This window comes from Agelaius phoeniceus, chromosome 18 (genome assembly GCF_051311805.1).
Source record: "Agelaius phoeniceus isolate bAgePho1 chromosome 18, bAgePho1.hap1, whole genome shotgun sequence".
NCBI classification, from domain to species: Eukaryota; Metazoa; Chordata; class Aves; order Passeriformes; family Icteridae; genus Agelaius; species Agelaius phoeniceus.
This window is the reverse complement of record NC_135282.1, coordinates 2,924,095-2,941,333: the sequence shown is the minus strand read 5'-3', so window position 1 is coordinate 2,941,333 and position 17,239 is coordinate 2,924,095. Positions and strand designations below refer to the sequence as shown.

The following is a 17,239-nucleotide window of genomic DNA, read 5'->3' as shown; positions in this document are numbered from 1 at the left end:
TACAGTCCCTTTTCCAGAATGGTATTCATCTCCTTGACCACTGAATCATGTTCTCTCTTACTTTGCTACTAGTTTCCAACCTGTACAGGTAATAACGTGGGCTTTGCTGATAGCATCAGCAGTGGAGTGAGCAGAGGCCTGGCCCCTTTAGCTCACCCTGGTGAACACCCAGAGCAGCAGCCAGCTGTGTGACTGACTGGAGGCAGGAGTCCTGCAGGAGCTGTGCTAATGACCCGTGCTGTGACCGTGCTTGGCTCTATTAACAAGGTTTATTTCATGGGCAACCCAACTTTCAGGCATGTGATGTATTAATAATGCTTCCTATTAGAAGTACCCTTTTAGTGCACCCATTTGAGAGTTATTTTTAACAAATGCATAGCAAGAACATGCTCTGACAAAGTCTGAAAGCTCTTGCTCTGCTGGGAAAGTCTTCAACAAGTTTCTTCCTGAAGCAAATAAATCAGTGTTTATTCTAGCACTTTTATTTCTTAATGAAATACACTCAGGAACTTTTTTTGTATGACATTCAAGTCTGTCTTTGTGCTTTAGGAAGATAATTAATGTTTTCAGAAAACAGGAGATGGATAGTTAAACTGGAGAAAGGAAACCATTTTATTCAGTGATGTGAAGTTTCACAGAACTAATCGGGGTAGCTCACAAAGAATCCATGCTTTCCCAGCTGAGCAAGAGCACAGTAAAGGATGGGTGACTGGATTACTGCTCTTAGTGGTAAACACAACCACGGCTATTTACAGCTATTTAATGTCAAGCAGGTGAGACTTTCTGAAGTAAAGTAATTTATTTTCCTTACCAGAAGGGAGACTGAAAACTAAACTAAGCCTGTGTAAATTCCTTACACATCATCTGAGCTCCAAACTAAGTGTGCCTGTCTGGTGGGGACACAGCAATCCAGAAGTGCCAAGTGCTGCCTCTGCAGATTGAGCCCCCATTTATCACCGTGATCGATGGAGTGCAGCAGCACAAGGGAGGCTTATTTGCAGAGTGGAACAGGCCTCACTTGGGGAGCAGGGCAGTTCCTCCCTCAGCCCAAACAGGGAATTAAATCCCTGGTGGTTGCAGCAGTGCTGGGGTGGGCTTATGCATGAAGAAGAGGTCACTGTGATACATCACCATTGTCCTCCTTGGTGTAGTTTGCTCTCCACGTCACGGGACAGGTAAAGCTGAGCAGGCCTTGGATTGTGGCACACATGAAACCAACTGCCAGGGATTCTCAGCTGTGTGCAGCCTCTGATTTCTGCACAAAACATTTCTGTGTGTACCAGAGGATGGTAATTCCTCTGCTGATGTTGGGGAACAGGATTGTGAGATCTGCCTCCTCATAATGCCACAGATCTTGCCCACTTCAGAGCAAAAGCACTGCTGTTCTTCAGAAGGGCCTGTGGAAGTCCATTAGAGCAGAAGAAACTCGGTTTGAAGAACAGAGGTTGTCAAATATCTGCAACTCCTTGGCAGCAGGAGAAGATTCTTGTGCAAGACAGATGATATCTACTGAAATATGTTCTTACTTTTTCTTGCCAAGAAATCTTACCCCCTTCCCATTCTGATGACAGAAAAAAACCTCCCTCTACTGAATGCATTTCAGGGGAGTCATTCCTTGCTGTGCTTTTGAAATGGCTAAGCTGAATTCTTATACAGTTAATCAACTTCTTCCCTTCATACCTGCTGTTGTCACCACAGCCCTCAAGTGTAATGAATCGAGCCACCTTGTGCTGGAAGAGCATCACGTTGTTCCTCTAACTGGAGCCCCATGGCTTTTCTTTATCTTCTTTTTTCTTGTTTTTAAGCAGGTGAACAAAACCCTGCCTTCCCCAGCCTGTTGTGAGCTGACACTTGCCGCTGCAGTCAGCCCAAGTGTGGCTGTGCTGTGCTCTGTGCTGTGCTCTGTGCTGTGCTCTGTGCTGACAGCCCTTGTTTTCAGCTGCCTCAGATGAGAAGCTGCCATCGTTTTGCATTTCTCCTTGGATAATATTTTCACGTGATACATATGATAACAAGAAACCTTCATTACCTTGCCAAGTTCTTGGAATATACTGTGCTTTCCATTGAACTCCGAGTCTCTGACAGTCGTTAGTGGAAATGTTAAGATTTTCTGTCTTACAGGCTTTCAAACCTAAGAGTAGCAAAGTAAAAAGGGATTAATTTGTCCTTTGTTTATGGCTCTCAAGCTGCCTCCTTGTTCTGGAGAATTTTGGCTTTGCAATGAGAATACAAAAGAGCTCTCAGTTTTAGGATTGAACTTTGAGAATGTGGTCACAGCTCAGTTAATGCAGTGATCTCTCTCCAAATAAAAAGGACATGAGAAAAGAGGTGCTCACTTCACCTCAGTTTGGCCAGAGTTAATTTGCCAGTGATTAAAAGTTGTTGGGTGTTGCACTGGAAGAGCAGGTACAATACAGACTCTGCATCACAGCCAGGTTGGGGCAAGCTGGGCTTTACTCCTCAGCTTTGCAAACCCCTGAGTGCAGCCACAGCACCAGGCTGATAAAACTGGGCTTGTTCTGGTATCTCTCCTTTTGGTCCCTGGTGCTGCTTCCAGCCTGAGCAGCATCACCAACAGCCTTGCTGGGGTGCTGCTGTCTGCAGGAGCAGCTCTGTGCTGGCTGCTGTAACACAGCTTCCATTTAAGCACAGGCTGGGGAGCTGGGCTGAGTGTGACAGGTTGTCTGAGCTCCAGGGAGAGAGAGTCAGCCCCAGGGACACTCATCCAAACTCAGGCTCCTGGGGACTGGAACATGCCATCACACTCTGGGCTTTAGTTGGATGATTACAGATGAATTCCAAGTGCACTCCCTATTAAAACAATTACTGTATTTTAAGCTCTTTTTGTATAGTGTGTGAAATTACTAATTACTAGAGTGCTGCACTGGGGACTGACAGAGCCTGCTGCCTGTTGTTGGCTAATTAAGCTTTTTTCATATACTTGGGAACAGCACCACTGAACTTCATTGTCTGGGGTCATCTCCAAAATATTCTGTTGAAGTAATTTCCAACCTGCAGTTCTCATTTGTTCTATTGGCGCTTTTTTTATTTTTGGTCTTTAACCTGTTGGTGGTGATTTGGCCTTCAGTTTTCAGCAGCACAGCAGAATCCTCCTTCTGACTCCTATTTTTTTTTGGTTTTCATTTCTTCCTTTTCAGCCACCTGAAGTCCAAAATGAAGAGTTTTGTAGCTAAATTAGTGAGCATGTAGGGGGTCACGGGAGGCGAGCATGGACTGTTCCCAGCTGCACCCTGGAGTGTTTTACCAGCTCTGTGTTGAGTTACTGGTCATGGGAGTGATTCACAGTGGTGGAAGCTGTGTCAGCCTGTGCAACCCACTCACGAAATTTCTAGAACAGTGCATCAAAGAAAAGGGTTTGGTGGGGGTGGAAGGGAGGGGAGACCAATCTTTTTCCCTTAATGCTGTCCATAGTCAGATCCTTTCCTGGTGATCTCTCAGGAACCTGAATGCCTCAGCTGGTCACATAAAGGGACCTGGATTCCAGCAGCTCTGTCTTGCCCCTCATGGGGGAAGGAAGGGCAGTGGGAATGATGGTGCTCTTGGATTGCCATGTGCAAAAAGATGAAAGGCTCCAGAGTACATTTTTATTCTTGGCTTACCTGAATGATCAGGCATCTGAGGATTGCTCCAGACTGCACCCCTGATGCCTGTGATGGCTGAAATAACAGGGGCAGAGCCTCTCTGCTTCTCAGGCCTTCTGTAGCCTTGATTAGGAGAGAAGGGTCAGAGGTGGGGGCAGTTGGGATTTAATGACCTGGATTTGAGGGAGTGATAGTGGTAAGACACTGGTCTTGGACTCACTAATATTAAAGAATTCTGTAACATTTGAGGTGGTTGATGGCTGATTTTGCTGCCTGTTTTGGAAGAAGTTTCACATTTGGATGTTAGTGAGAGGTGCTAGAGTTTCAGTGGGAATTGGAAGTTTGGAAGCAAAAGTAACTTGCAGAGATCTTGTCCTTCTGCCACAAGAGCAGAGGTCTCTGCACTCTTGAGTTGCAGAAATGTTTCTCTGGTTAATTAAGGCCTTTTCATTTACAACAGAACATCCTAAAGGAGCATGCTGATGATGACCAAAATCTTGCCATTTCGGGTGTCCCTGTGGTCAGCTGGCCCAAGAAGACCACAAAGGTAATGAGACACAATTACTTACTAACCATTGTTGTGCCTGGCCTGGTGTTTATTTATCTATCATCTGACAAAGTGCTGTGTATTATCTGTTGGCAGCTGCTAGCATTTTTAACACAAAATGTTTCTTTTAATGGTTTTATGATTAAGACTTGAAGCAAAACAAGAAAGTGCCTTAGCAGGGAGAAATCAGAGTTTCCATTTAAAAAGAATTTGAGCCTTACTTACCAGCATAAAACTTTGATATGTCTTGATCGTTTACTAATTATGATTAAATCTAAAAATTTTAATGCATTTTGTGTAAAATTAAATGATGTGTAAATGCTACAAATCAGTCACTTAGGGAACACTCATCTGAAGGAGAAGATGGTTTTTCTCTTACACTATGAGACTTCCTGAGTGCTCTGTACATGTGCCACTGTAGCTTTGAAGCACTGTTTTCTGTCCTTATATCCTACTTTTTCCTCCTATACATGGGAGTAATTCTTTTCACTTTGCAGGAGAACCATGAGGTTTGCTTCGTTAAGCCCAATAGAGAAATCGAAATAATTAACGAAAGAACAATGTCAAAAGGCTGGTTGTTATTTATAACAGTGGTATGTTTACCACACTGCAGTTATTCAGCACGCTGTAAAAGCAGCTTTGCTTATTTAGAAGATGTCTCATCGCTTCTATTTTTACTTTCATTTTTCACTGAATTAGTTTTATAATCCATTATTTCTTTAGAAATGCTGAAGGGGTCGGTCAGCTTAAATCAGCCTTCGATCTGAAAATCTGTCGTTATCCCTGTAGATACCTTTCAGATAATTATCAGGGAAGATAATTCACTCAGTTCTCACTTCTTGTGCTGCTGAACTTGGTATGGCACATGTAGCCATGAGAATTTGCTGTTTGCAGGTGGGAGGTAGGAGACCATAAACATGGAACTGCCAGAGGAGAGTGGGGCAGGATGAGCACATCATGTTCCTTCCTGGTCTCTTTTTGGGTTATAGCTCAGCACATTTCAGAGGAATTGGGTCTTGTTAAATACATATTTCCCTTTTAGCTTGTAATAAATCCATGGGAATATGCTCTGTGTTTAAAACATTGGTTTAGAAACAACAGTGGAAAAACCTTGAGAAACTGGTGTGGGATTCCCACTCCTCTGGTTTTATGGCTGCTGCTCCTTCCATGGTCAAGTATATTTTAGGCACTGGATAAAGCAAAATCTCTGTGACCAGAGAAAAGGTGGTGTGGGAAACATGTAAAATAAAACTAAGGAACAACTGACTCCCTTTTGAGCTTGTGAGAGAAGGGAGGATCTGAGTGCTTTGAGGCTTTTATAAGCTTTGGCATTTGTTAATGTTCTTGTTCACTTTATTTTGGAACCTTGATAAATGCTTCATTTCTTCTATTTTATTTCTGTGTATTGGCAATGTAACTGCAACTGCAAAGGATTTGTAATTTTTGTGACTTAAATCTTACCTTTTTTTTTGCAAAATCCATCTTGCTGGCTGCAAGGGATTTTTTTTTTCAGGTGTTTACTTCTGCCTTTCTGAAAGCAAAAACATTCAGGAGGTATCATTCCCACTGGTATGACAATATCAAACATACCAGTTAATAACAAATACAAGGAAAACTTTCACAGATAGTCAGACTTTAGGTTGAAGTTTGGAAAGAAACAAAAATTGATAGGAGAAAAAATGCTTTCACTATTCTCTTAATATTTGCTTTGCTTAATCTGTGATCAGTTTCTGTTATGTCTTGTGTTTTAGTTCAAAGGTACACTTGCAGATAGGGCTGCACATTTCCCAAGAGAAATTTGTTGTGGTGCTTCTAATTGGCAAATGTCCTTGTCATCTTCCATGCTGCAGCTATTTCCCTTCCTGGGAACAGAGGCCAAGTGAACAGGCTGGGAAGAGGCATCTTAGAGCTGGGCCTTTGAGTTCCAAATTAAAATCTGTGGGAAAGACAATATAGGGGAGATTTGTCTAAAAGCAGTTTTAGTAGTTAAGCTTGGTTATTTCTCCTTTGTTCCCTGTAAGCCCTGATAATGAAATAGAAGATTTTACAGAGAAGAAAAACCCTTAGGGAGGGGGAAACTCCCTTGGAAAATGGATTGTAGCTGGTGGAGCAAGTCTCCACGGCCAGAAGATCCCACAAATGTTGAGCACAAGGCAGGGGAGTAAAATCTACCAGTAATTTTGCTTTCTGCAGTCTTGTAGTTTTTGTAGGAGAAATGGCAGCTATTTCCCAGTGCTCTCCTGAGATCCTTGTGTTCAGAGGGAGCAGGAGATCCAGTACAGCACAGTACCTGCTACTGTGGGGCTGCAAGGAGACATTTTAGTTGGTATCAGCTTCCAGGGACAGGAGGATTGTCTGATTCCAAGCCATGAAGGAAAAGAAGGGAACTGAAATCCAGAAAGATGAAGCACTACATGGAACAGAGTACATCTCTCTTGCTTTCTCCCGAGAGAAGGCTCCAGAAGAGATTTAGAAAGACAAGAGCAGCAGATGGAGAAGGAAGAATAAAGCCAGCATTAAATGCCAAAACATTTCAAAGAAAATGGAAATTACTGTAAAGAAAGGAGGGGAAGAGACTAGAAATGGCAAGAGAGCAGGATTAGGAGAGAAGCAAGGACTGAAAAGGGATGGAATGGGAAAAGCAAAGAGCAGAGGGAGAGAACCCTGATTAAAGTCAGGGAATACGGACAGGGAGTGTCTGTGTAAGTAACCCAGGCTGGGGAAGGTCGAGCTTGGTTCCATTGACTTGTTTTGAAGGAATGTGCCTTTGGTAACCTGAATGATTTTGGAAGCAGCAAACAATGTTTCCCTTTAAACCCAAGTCAGTTTCTTTCACGTGTTGTGAGTGTGACATGAGCAGTGTGCACAGAGCTGCAGAACGGCTCTTGAAGCCTGTGACACTCTGGGGTTTAAGGAAGAAATGTGTTCATCCACCTCAGATCCCACTCCAGAGAGGAGGAGGTGTCATGGGCAGGACATTTCACCAAGCACAGGGATCCTGGCCTCGCTCTGTCCACCTTTCCCAAAGCATTTGGGGCTGCCAGTCACACTGCAGCTTCCTGACACAGAGTGTGGTTCTCTGGGAAAAGAAACAGGAGCAATCATCAGCAATGGTTTAGTGAGGAGATGGAATAACTGGGTGACATTTGATGATCTTGTGGTTAATGCACAAAATGGGAGGCCGGGGTCTGTGCCTGTTCCCAGCTCTGCTGCAGCACCTTGTGTCGTGTGAGGTGAATGGCACATTCCTGCTCCCTGAGCTTTTCCTGGTGGGGATGGGGCTTCCCAGCTGGGAGGCTGGGAGGTGAAATTAATGGTTATAAAGATCTCTTGCATTTTCAGTGAAAAGTTCTGTAGTAAAATGTAGGAACCATTATTGTTTTGTGGTAATAAGAGAGATGGAGTGTGATTCATAGACACCTCTTCAGATTATATTTACTCATCTTTATGGAGCTATTTTGAGTTGCTTGTACTTCTTATAATTTATTGATAATTGTTTAGCACAATAATTACTCTCCTTTAAGCACCTTTTTTTCCCCCTTTGGAAACTATTTCAGAAGAAGCAAGAACCTGTGTTTTTCTTTTAGCTGTACAGTAAGAGACAACAGTCTAGTGCCAGTGGTCTTAGGATATGTACAACAAACCTAATTTAGGATCTGTTGAAGGAATCAGGAATGTGGGCCTGAGTGGATATGTGAGAGCTGCTTGTCCTGCAGGCTGACAGTTCATGCACCTTCAGGCAGGACATTTCCCAGCGCTGCCGGCGCGGATGCAGCTGAGGATGTGCAGCCCCCATCCTGTTCCTGTGCTGGGGGCTGTGCAGCACTGGTCTCTCCTCACTTGGTGCAGGGCTCAGTGTTATCTGGGGGGTTGCAGTCATGGATCATTAAAGTTATAAAAACCTCCAGGATCATCAAATCCACCCTTTGTCCAAATCCTGCTGTGCCGTGCTGTCCAAAGGGAAGAGCTCCATAGGGCACACTGCCTTCAAGTGCTGGGTTCTTCAGCAGCTGAAGAGGAGCAAGGAATCATCCCAACTAACTTCCACCCCATCCCTGGGACATGAGCTTTTGGGTGGTGTGAACAGAGCCTAAACCTGATTTTCCACTGTGGCAACTCACAGCTGGTCACTGGAGCAGGAAGTGGTGCCTGCCAAGCCCAGCCTCAGAACCCATTCCCACGAGTTACTCAGCCCTGCAGTACCAGAGTTCCCATTTATCTGCACAGGAATTAGGGATAGTATTTTATTTAAGGAACTCAGAATATGGCTTAAGCAGAACCACGTTTTTCAAACCATTTCCTATTTCTGGAAGAAAACAGTCAACTCCAGCAGCATGTAATTACACTCTGTGGCAGTGCCTTCTGTTTTTATCGTGATAAAGATCTTTAGTTGTCTATGAAGAGCAGCTATAAAGAACTAAAATATGTTTGGACTCTCCTGTTCTGTGAAGAGTTAGAAATGCAGACTGGGAGCTGGATTCTCATCTCTCTTACCTGGCACAAAACTAAAGCCACTGCATTTGCAATGAGAGCGAGTGTCCAAATATATTTAGGACTGGCTGTGAGCAGGAGATGGAGCTGTAATTTTCAGGAGCTGGTTAAGAGTGCTGCAATATGTGGCTGTTTCTCTGATGCCTGTTCATACTCTTTCTCCATGTAATTTTTTACCTGTTGATTTTAAAAGAAGATAGCTGAGAAGTCTAATAAGGAAATGGTAATACTCCTGTTTAATGGAATACTATTAATTAGTAAAGGCCACAAATGGAAACTTTGATTGGATTATTGTTTTTTTTAAACACCAGTTTCCCTGCAATTGGCAGTGCAAATAATATTCATAGCTCTGTATCAGGGCATGAGAACCAGGAAGAAAAAGTGATCATTGAAAAAAAAAGGAAGGCATCTCTCAGGCTGGTTATTTTTGGGGTTGGGGTGGTCACAGGAGGGCATCACATTGAAAGGGCCCTTCTGGGATGGCAGCATCTGATTTCTGTGTCATCAGTGAGTTCTGTCCTACAGCTGCTCAGTCTGTACCCCATTATTTTTACTAGAAATCTTTTTGGAGAATTCTAGACACATCCATGGATCTGAGAAAGAAGGATTAACTCATATGAGCTAATCTGTGAGAGGCAGAGCAAAAGGCTGATCCTGGGGCTGAGGAAAGTCATGTTCCACCAGTCCAAGTCCTTGTGGCACTGTCCTGTTCCTGGGGCTGCTGTCACCACTGCTAAAGGAGTCGTAGGAACAAAGCAGAAATACAGAGATTCCCTTTGCTTATCTTCCCTGTTGAGATGGAAGATTATATCTTCATCTTTTCTGCTTAGTTTTCCCTAGCAGAATTTTTTTCTCTCTGTGAATTTACCTAATAATTTGTGGAACCTGTTGATCTTTTTGATCTCCTCAGCATCCTGTGCCAGTGTCCCCTGCAGTTTAATAAAGCTCTGTGTAGATAAGTACTTCCTTATGTTGTTTCAGATCTGTCCTTTAATATCATAAATACACTTCATGCCCTCTGTATCATGCATTCTGAGAAATTTGAATGAGGTCTGTGTTCATCTCTCTGCTGTCAAGGATTTTTTTTTCTATGCCCCATTACTGTGTTTCAGTATTTTTTCCTCTATTTCCAAGCTGAAAATCACAAGTCAGCTTAGTCTTTTCTGGTATGAAAACCACACATTTGAGGGTTTGTTTTTTTTTTACTCTATTCTAGTTCCATTATAGGTAGTTTTGAGGTGAGGGTGAATGTGGGACTCCACAAGCACATATATTCAAGCTATGATTTTTGGAGAGCAGAGACTGGCAGGACATGCCTGGTTCAGCATGGCCCAGCTGAGTTGAAGGGGGAGATGATTGTTGTGTGTGGACTTCAGGGAACAGAATCATCAGGGCAGGAAAAGAGTTATTGAAGCTAATGGACAATGTTGGCATGGGAAGAAGTGAATATAAACATACCAGAAATAGATTTAGGCTGGAAGTAAGATTTCAGATCATTGTTCACAGTCTGAACCAAAGAGCACACAAGAAGAACAGTGGATAGCTGTGGTGAAAAGGGTGGTAGATTTTTAGAATGAACCTGTATTTTAAATAATAAAATTCAGCAGGATTAGCCACCATCTCCAGAGCTGGACCCCATAGATGTCCCTATGTACTTTCATATGTCTGCCACCATTTCCAGCAAGGAGACTTTTTCCCTCTTTCTGGTGTTTCACCTTAAAAGTGCTGGGAAGAGAAGAAAAATCTACGTGTTTTTAATAACAGAGCTCCTTTATTTACGGATTCAATTTTATGTGACATTATGCATTGGATCAAAGCTAAGAAATAGTAAGGAAATGGACTAAGAATCAGTGGACACAATAAATTCGATTGTATGCAAAAATTAGGCGGTAAAGTGTACAATGGAGTGTTTTGATTAACTTGAAACCAGTGTGAATTTCCAGAAGTGTTGAGCATTGTTTTATATCAGGGATTCTTTCAGTTCAGGGGGAGAGGTGTGAGGTGGACAAAGAACATTCCTGAAAACCTTTGAATAAGTGCTTCCAGTTTTTACTTGCTTGCTTACTAAGAATTCCTGCCATAGCTGTCGTTGGGCCAGCTCCACCCAGAGAAGCAGGAGCAGTGAGGGACTCGTTACAGCAATTAGTGTTTTAACCAGAGTGGTGTCTGAAACAGATCTGAGCACGTAGAAATGGCACAACATCAAACCAGCATCAGCTTCAGGAGCCTGCCCGGGGCTACCACCAGGAAAGCAACATTCCATGGAGCAGCAGTGGGAAAACTCTGCCAGATTCCCTAGGACAGGCCAGTTCCATGGAGATCTACTCAGGGAACTTCCTGTGGGAATACAAATGTATTAGAAAGCACATACTGATCATTAAAAACAAGCTCTTAAGAATTAAAGTAAAAATCGAGTCTATCTGGTGTTAGAAAAAGCTTGGAAAGGATAAAAAAGATAAAGGTAGATAAGACAGCAAAACAATCCTGTGTAAATTGTTGTATGATGTATTTACTGGTTGAGATTCTGGCTACGTTGTTGTATGGTGTATTTTTCTGGTTGAGATTCAAATAAGTTTTCCATCAGTCATTCCAAGTGGTACAGGAGCAAAAAGGAGATTTAAACTGTCACATTTCATTCTTGCCAGGCACCAGCTTAAAGGTGTTTGAAATGATCCCACACAGCAGAGCCTGAACTCTGTTTGGTGTCAACAACAATTTTAAATGCCAGTAGTCTACAAGGAGATTTGCATATACAAATATGTGTGTATTGTGAATCCTTTTTGTTGATAAAAAGTCCTGATTATAAAGTTCATAATCTACTGCAAATCAGGCATTTCTTCATAGTTATCAGATGCTAATAATTACTTTTCTCCCAGAAAATAGCACAAGTACAAAAGAAAACGAGGATTTAAATCAATTTAAATTTGTTTTTCTCTTTACTGATTTAAATTGTGATTGGAATCAGTGATTTAAATAATTTTGAATAATTCGTGTTCTTTTACACTGTAGGATAGTAGATGTCATGTGGTAGGAGAGAGCTGAAATATATTCAAGAAAAATACCCCAGCTCTGGCTCCTGACAAATCTATTAAAACGCAAAACCACATAGTTGATGTTTGGGGGATATTTTTTTAGGGGACTTCCCACAGTAGCTGTACACATAAGAAACTAAGGCCTTCCCCTGCTAAGTACACTTGGAGGCAGGAAAAAAACCTGATGCACCAGAACCAAAGGTTTCTGGAGGTACAGAGCAAGGGAGGGAGAGCTGTTGAAGCTGCTGGGAGTTCCTGTCAAGCCTCTGCTTTCCCAGGGCAGCACTGCCCAGGAAGGCAGCTCCTTGCCTGACCTGTTTACTTTCTGAGTGCTCTTTCAGTCTCTTACACACATTAGTCCTCCAGACAAATTCATTTGTGCAGTAACTCGGTGCAGACCCAAGCAGTTCCAGGGTCTGGTGGATGTGGATCCAACGTGCCATGGGGGGCTGGAACAAGATGGCCTTGAAGGTCCCTTCCAACCCACTCCACTCCGTGACTCTGCAAAAGAGCTTCACTGCCTATTGCCTCAGTATTTTTCTAACACCTTTGCCTGGTGACTTGACAGATTATTTCTCACCTCAAGAGGCTGTACTTGAAATATTGTGTCCCTTCAGGGAGTAATTATAAATAGCAAGGACTTGAATGAGCACCTTCTTAATCTTCCATCTTTGACTTAATATTTTCACTTCTTATCAACTCTCAGCCACTTGCTTTGAAATCTGACCAATGCCTTTATGTGATTAATACATCAAACAGGTAAATTAGAGCCATTTTGACTCTGACTAGAAATCTAAATGGATTGGGGGAAAAATGAACAGACATCTCTGTTTTCCAACTGTTGTGCTCCAGATACGATACAAGAAGATTTATGTATTCCTCCCCATTGTCATTCTTCTACCACAGACACGAATATTCAGTTATATGAATTTTTCCCAACTACTCCCTGACTACCATTTTTCAAGACAGAAGCTTTCTCTTTATTTCATGACAGTATAAGTGCTGATGAAAACTCCTGTAGTCTTAAGACCTTTTCCTTAGACAGTCTGTGTGAAATGAGTTGACAGATCTCAGATTTTATCACCAGGAGCCTGGCCTACGTTTATGGCTGAGCTGGCCAACAAAGCCTAAGGTTTGAACCTGGTTTAAGACTTCCAACATCCTTTTGCTCTCCACCACTGGACATCAAAGCAATCCAAGCTTTGAGTATGTATCTGAAAGTGAATAGTTTTGTTTCTGGATCAAGCACATTGGCAGAGCAGTGGGAAAGGCGTTTGTCATTCCACAGTACAGGCCGTGCAATTATGGACCTTAATCCTGCGTGCACTTTTCAGAACAAAATTGAATTGTATGTTCTGTCCCCAAGAAGATGGCTTCCTCTTAGTTCCACAGCACATAGAAATTAAAGTCTGCTGAGAATATAAATGAGGGCTTGTTCCAACTTCAGGACTTTCCTGCAGGCACCAGTGGACCAGATAGAAGAGGGACAGCAATGCTCTCCTTTTTGAAAATAACAAATACAACAAAATATATGGGTACATTCCAATAAAAGCTGTGAGTCTTAGCCTGGTGTGGTTTAGTTGTTAGTCCTGGATGTTACCCCACAAATCCAAGTCAAGTTTGTAGGTGAGAACAATGAGCAATGAGCCCTCATAGGCAAACTGCTTTTGAGCTTTTCCTTTGCTCACCGTGTGTTTGGGTTTGGTCTCTGGATTTTCAGGCTGCTGCCCACACGTTGGACACAGCTGACTCTCCCAGCGTGCTGTGCTGTGTGTCAGAGCACACTGAGCCTCTTGCAGGAAAGCAGGTTTCCTATTCCGGTTAATCCACTCTTTCACATCTATTTGCATGTTCCTCCACAGCATGGCACTCACTGCTTATCTTCTTAGGAACCTCCTTCTCTAGTTTTTGCATATGCTGACAGAACATGGCTCTTGGAGACACAAACTGTGCTGTGGAAATGCTTTGTGCCATAAGGCTCTGTGGAAGAAGGAAGCATGGCAGGATTTCCCTCATTTCCTAGGGGATAGTCCCAGTCATGTCATGGCTCTTCCTGCAGAGAAGAGTCAGTTTTGTGTGATAGATGAAGTCCATGTTTCACCATTCTGCAGTCTTACTTGTTGCTTTTTTAAGGGGACAGGGTGTTGGGGTTTGGGAAGGGTTGTTTGGGTTTTAAGGCTTATGAGTGAGGAGTTCCTGTCAGCAGGGTTTGCTGGGCTCTTGTTTGGGTGCTGCTCCTCTGCTGCAGTGGCCAGGCTGTGTCCTCCAGGAGGGTTTGTACAGCCCTTGCTGCCTTGGGTTCTCCTGGATCAGTGCTGGACACTGGTTAGGGAAGTATGAGCAGTAGCATTGCATGGAGGGAGCAGTCAATATTATTTCATCTTGCTTTACTTTATTTGATTTAAAGTTGATCAATCAGACTCTATTGAAAAGATTGTGACAGATACTCAGTGCATCTGATGACAACTCTTATGTCCTAGTTCAGATGAAGTAGATGGGAAGTAGTGAGATTGTGGATATTTAGCCTGTCAGACTGTCACTGCTAGTGTTGAGAATACAACTGAAATATTGGTTAAAACTCTTGAGAAAAGTGTCATGAAATTTGCCCAGGCCAACAGTTAAGATCGTATTTCATGTGAATGGACACTTACACCAAAACAATGAACCTTAGAAAGCTACTAGGTAACTCTCTTATTCTGATACAGGTCAATAATTGTGATTCATAAACATCTCAGTGGGTTTCCTTCTCAAAAATGTATGTGCTGGCCTACAGAAAGCAGCAGCAGCTCAAATCACATCTTTTTTTCAAGGACTTGCATAGCAACCTACTTGAGATCTAATTGTTTCTGTGTAAATATTTTTTCTAATACCAGCTAAATATAATACTCTGTAAAGGTGCATAAAAAGTTTCAAGGGAAGGTTAAATCAGAAGTGTGTTTGTGCCACATAAAAAACTTTATTTCACTTCATTATTGAGCATCGTAAGCTCTAGTGTGTAATAGGAAAACACAGATCCTGCTCAGGGCTGGCAGCAGCAGCTGCAATCTGTTGGTACAGGAGATGCTCAGGAGTAAGTGAGTACAGCACAGGGGTTGTAGTCGTCCTCCCCCAGCTTGGTTTTACTACTTAAGGATATTTGCATGAGAATAAAATCTGGTTCTTTGGCACTCATCTGCTCCTGCTGTTTATTCTTCGCTTGAGGTTATTGTCTCAGTTTGTGACAACATAATTGGTTTCTGTGGAGAAGATTATGATATTGATGAGACTTATATATGACTTCAGGTGAGGTGCAATCAAAGCAACAGTTCAAAATAGAAGGTGCTGTCTGTTTTCATGCAGTTTTCACTATGGCTCATTCAGCAGCGTAATTAAGGATGTTATTTATTACTGAACTGTATCACACTAAGCTGAAGTAGGGACACAGTTCTGCCACTGCAGGCAGGACTGGGGTCACTGCTGCTTATTTTGTGTTCTAAACTGTTGTAAACTCCACCAGGCTGGGCAGCTAGATGCTGTTCACACAAGGGTTGCTCACTATTTGTTGTAATTTAGTGTTCTCTAGTGCAGACAAGCTGCAAGAATTGAGCTGGAAAATGCTCTCTTAATAGTTCCTTCTGTGTATTAAATATTCCTTTGAATGGTTAGCTGCTCTTGTACAGGATAAGATTTTTTTGAGAGCAATTATAATCAGAAACAATTATTTTATTGTGCTGTTTCCCCCTTGCTGATTCCCAATTTGCTATTTTATATCATACCCTATCCCATTTTTTTAAACACCATCTCTGCAAAGTTTACCTAGGGTTTGGAAATCATTCCAAGATCTGGGCATGTGTGAGCTGTCTGTCCTAACTCTGGCTCTGTAATTAGAGCTCACTTGTCACTTGTGGTGCTGTTGCAAGGGCAGCGTGGCCGTGCTGTGGGTTACCCTGGGAAGGAACCTGCTGCAGCCAGGAGAGGCCAATGCCAACATCAGGAGTGCTGGAATGTGTTGCAGATTGAGAGGAGTAGGATGATCTCTGTCATGATTTAATTTGCTGCAAGTGACATTTTGTCCTGGTGTGACTGGTGGATTGTCCTTGGGGGATGTCACAAGTTATTTTTTTCTCCCGTCTGGATTACGGAGCCAAAAGGCCGGAGGGACAGACGGGTGTGAGCCAGGTTAGAGGGAGCCTTGCAGGGAACTGGGCTAGTGGAGACTTGGTCTGCCCAGGGGCAGGTGTGGGACCAGGCATTTTCCTTCTGGATGTCATCTGTCCTCCTGCTCCTGCTGCTGCTGCAGGCCAGGTGTGTTATGGCACCGCTAACACGGCTGGAGCCACGTTCTTGCTCGTGCTTGAAAACATTGTAGGCCTGTCATGAGATGCATCCCCCCCTTCCTCTCTCCTCCAGAAAGCATTGGATTCTGATATTACCTTGTGATTCTGAAAGCCAAGGCCTTAGGCACATGCCTTTCGTGCCTCAGCTTTCGTCTGCTCCTGCTCCTGGTTGTGTAGGAGCACAATGGGGGAAGAGGGAAACCTGAGGAGACAGGCTGAGCACATCCCATCGCCTTCTGGGAGCCCCTTCAAGTGTTGGGAGTAAATGCTTTGCTCCCGGCATGGTGGATGAGCAGGATGGGGAGAACACCATCACCTACCCATCATTTGAGTTTGAGTTGGCAAGGCCAGGAGTACAGCACTCAGTGGATATTTAATGTACTGAAAATAAGGAAGGGGCATAATTACACGATTCACGTGGCTTTATCAGCAATTGCCTGTAAATATGTGTTTAAAGTTTGTGTTTTGTTACTTAAACTTGAGGGACCAGGCTCGGTGTGGATCCTGGTGTCACAAGGGCTGTGTTGCTGCTTGCTCCCATGCCAGCTCTTGCCTGTTGCTGCCTCTTCTGAGCTACCCAGAGTGGTTGTGCCGTGTGGTAATTCAGACCAGGGAACCGAGCTGAAACTAGTTTGGCAAAAATCCTGATGCAAGGACCATTAGATGTGCTTCTTTATGGCTTCTTGGTTGCTCAGCACATGCAAATATTTAATCTCATGTTTAATTCTGTGTTGTGGGCGTAGGAGCCGGAGGCAAAATCCTAACAACTTGAGTGGAATCGGGATTTCCCCTGAAAGCAGGCCCATAAATCCAATGGGAAATTTAAATCTCCAGCACTCAAATACAGGCCTGTGACCCTCAAGTTCTGGAGGGCCAAGGCAGTGTCCATGTGGAGGTGCTGGCCCGGGACCTTTGGATCCAGAACAGGTCCCCAGGTGACCGATGTGTAGCATGTCACACTGCGGGGAGGGCATTTCATTGTGAAACCCCAGCAGCGGGGCGGGATGATCAGAGCACGGCTAGAAATGGTTCCTTGGAGCAAGTCAAAGAGGGGGTGCCTGCACAAGGAGCAGCAGCGTGAGGCCAGATGCGAGCAGCTCCACCAGCCGGGTCGCCTCATCTTATCCCAGCGCTGGTTCTGCCGCTTGCAATCTGGAAGTTTGCTCGGTGCCTTCCTCCTGCCGAGGAATGGAGGTTCCGTGCCGCGGGAGGGGAGCGAGCAGGTAGCGCGGTGCAGGGTGTGTGTGCGTG

At 43.6% G+C, this 17,239-nt stretch overlaps 1 protein-coding gene across 8 annotated transcripts in view; it reads left to right on the top strand.

Moving 5' to 3' along the window:
* KDM2B (lysine demethylase 2B) overlaps positions 1 to 17,239 on the top strand; it is a 103,726-nt gene that overhangs the window by 61,575 nt on the left and 24,912 nt on the right. For all 8 annotated transcript variants that reach the window (XM_054645618.2, XM_077187821.1, XM_077187822.1 and 5 more), the window contains one exon: positions 4,063 to 4,149. In XM_054645618.2, the coding sequence (XP_054501593.1) occupies positions 4,063 to 4,149 (87 nt within the window). The remainder of the gene's footprint in view (positions 1 to 4,062; positions 4,150 to 17,239) is intronic.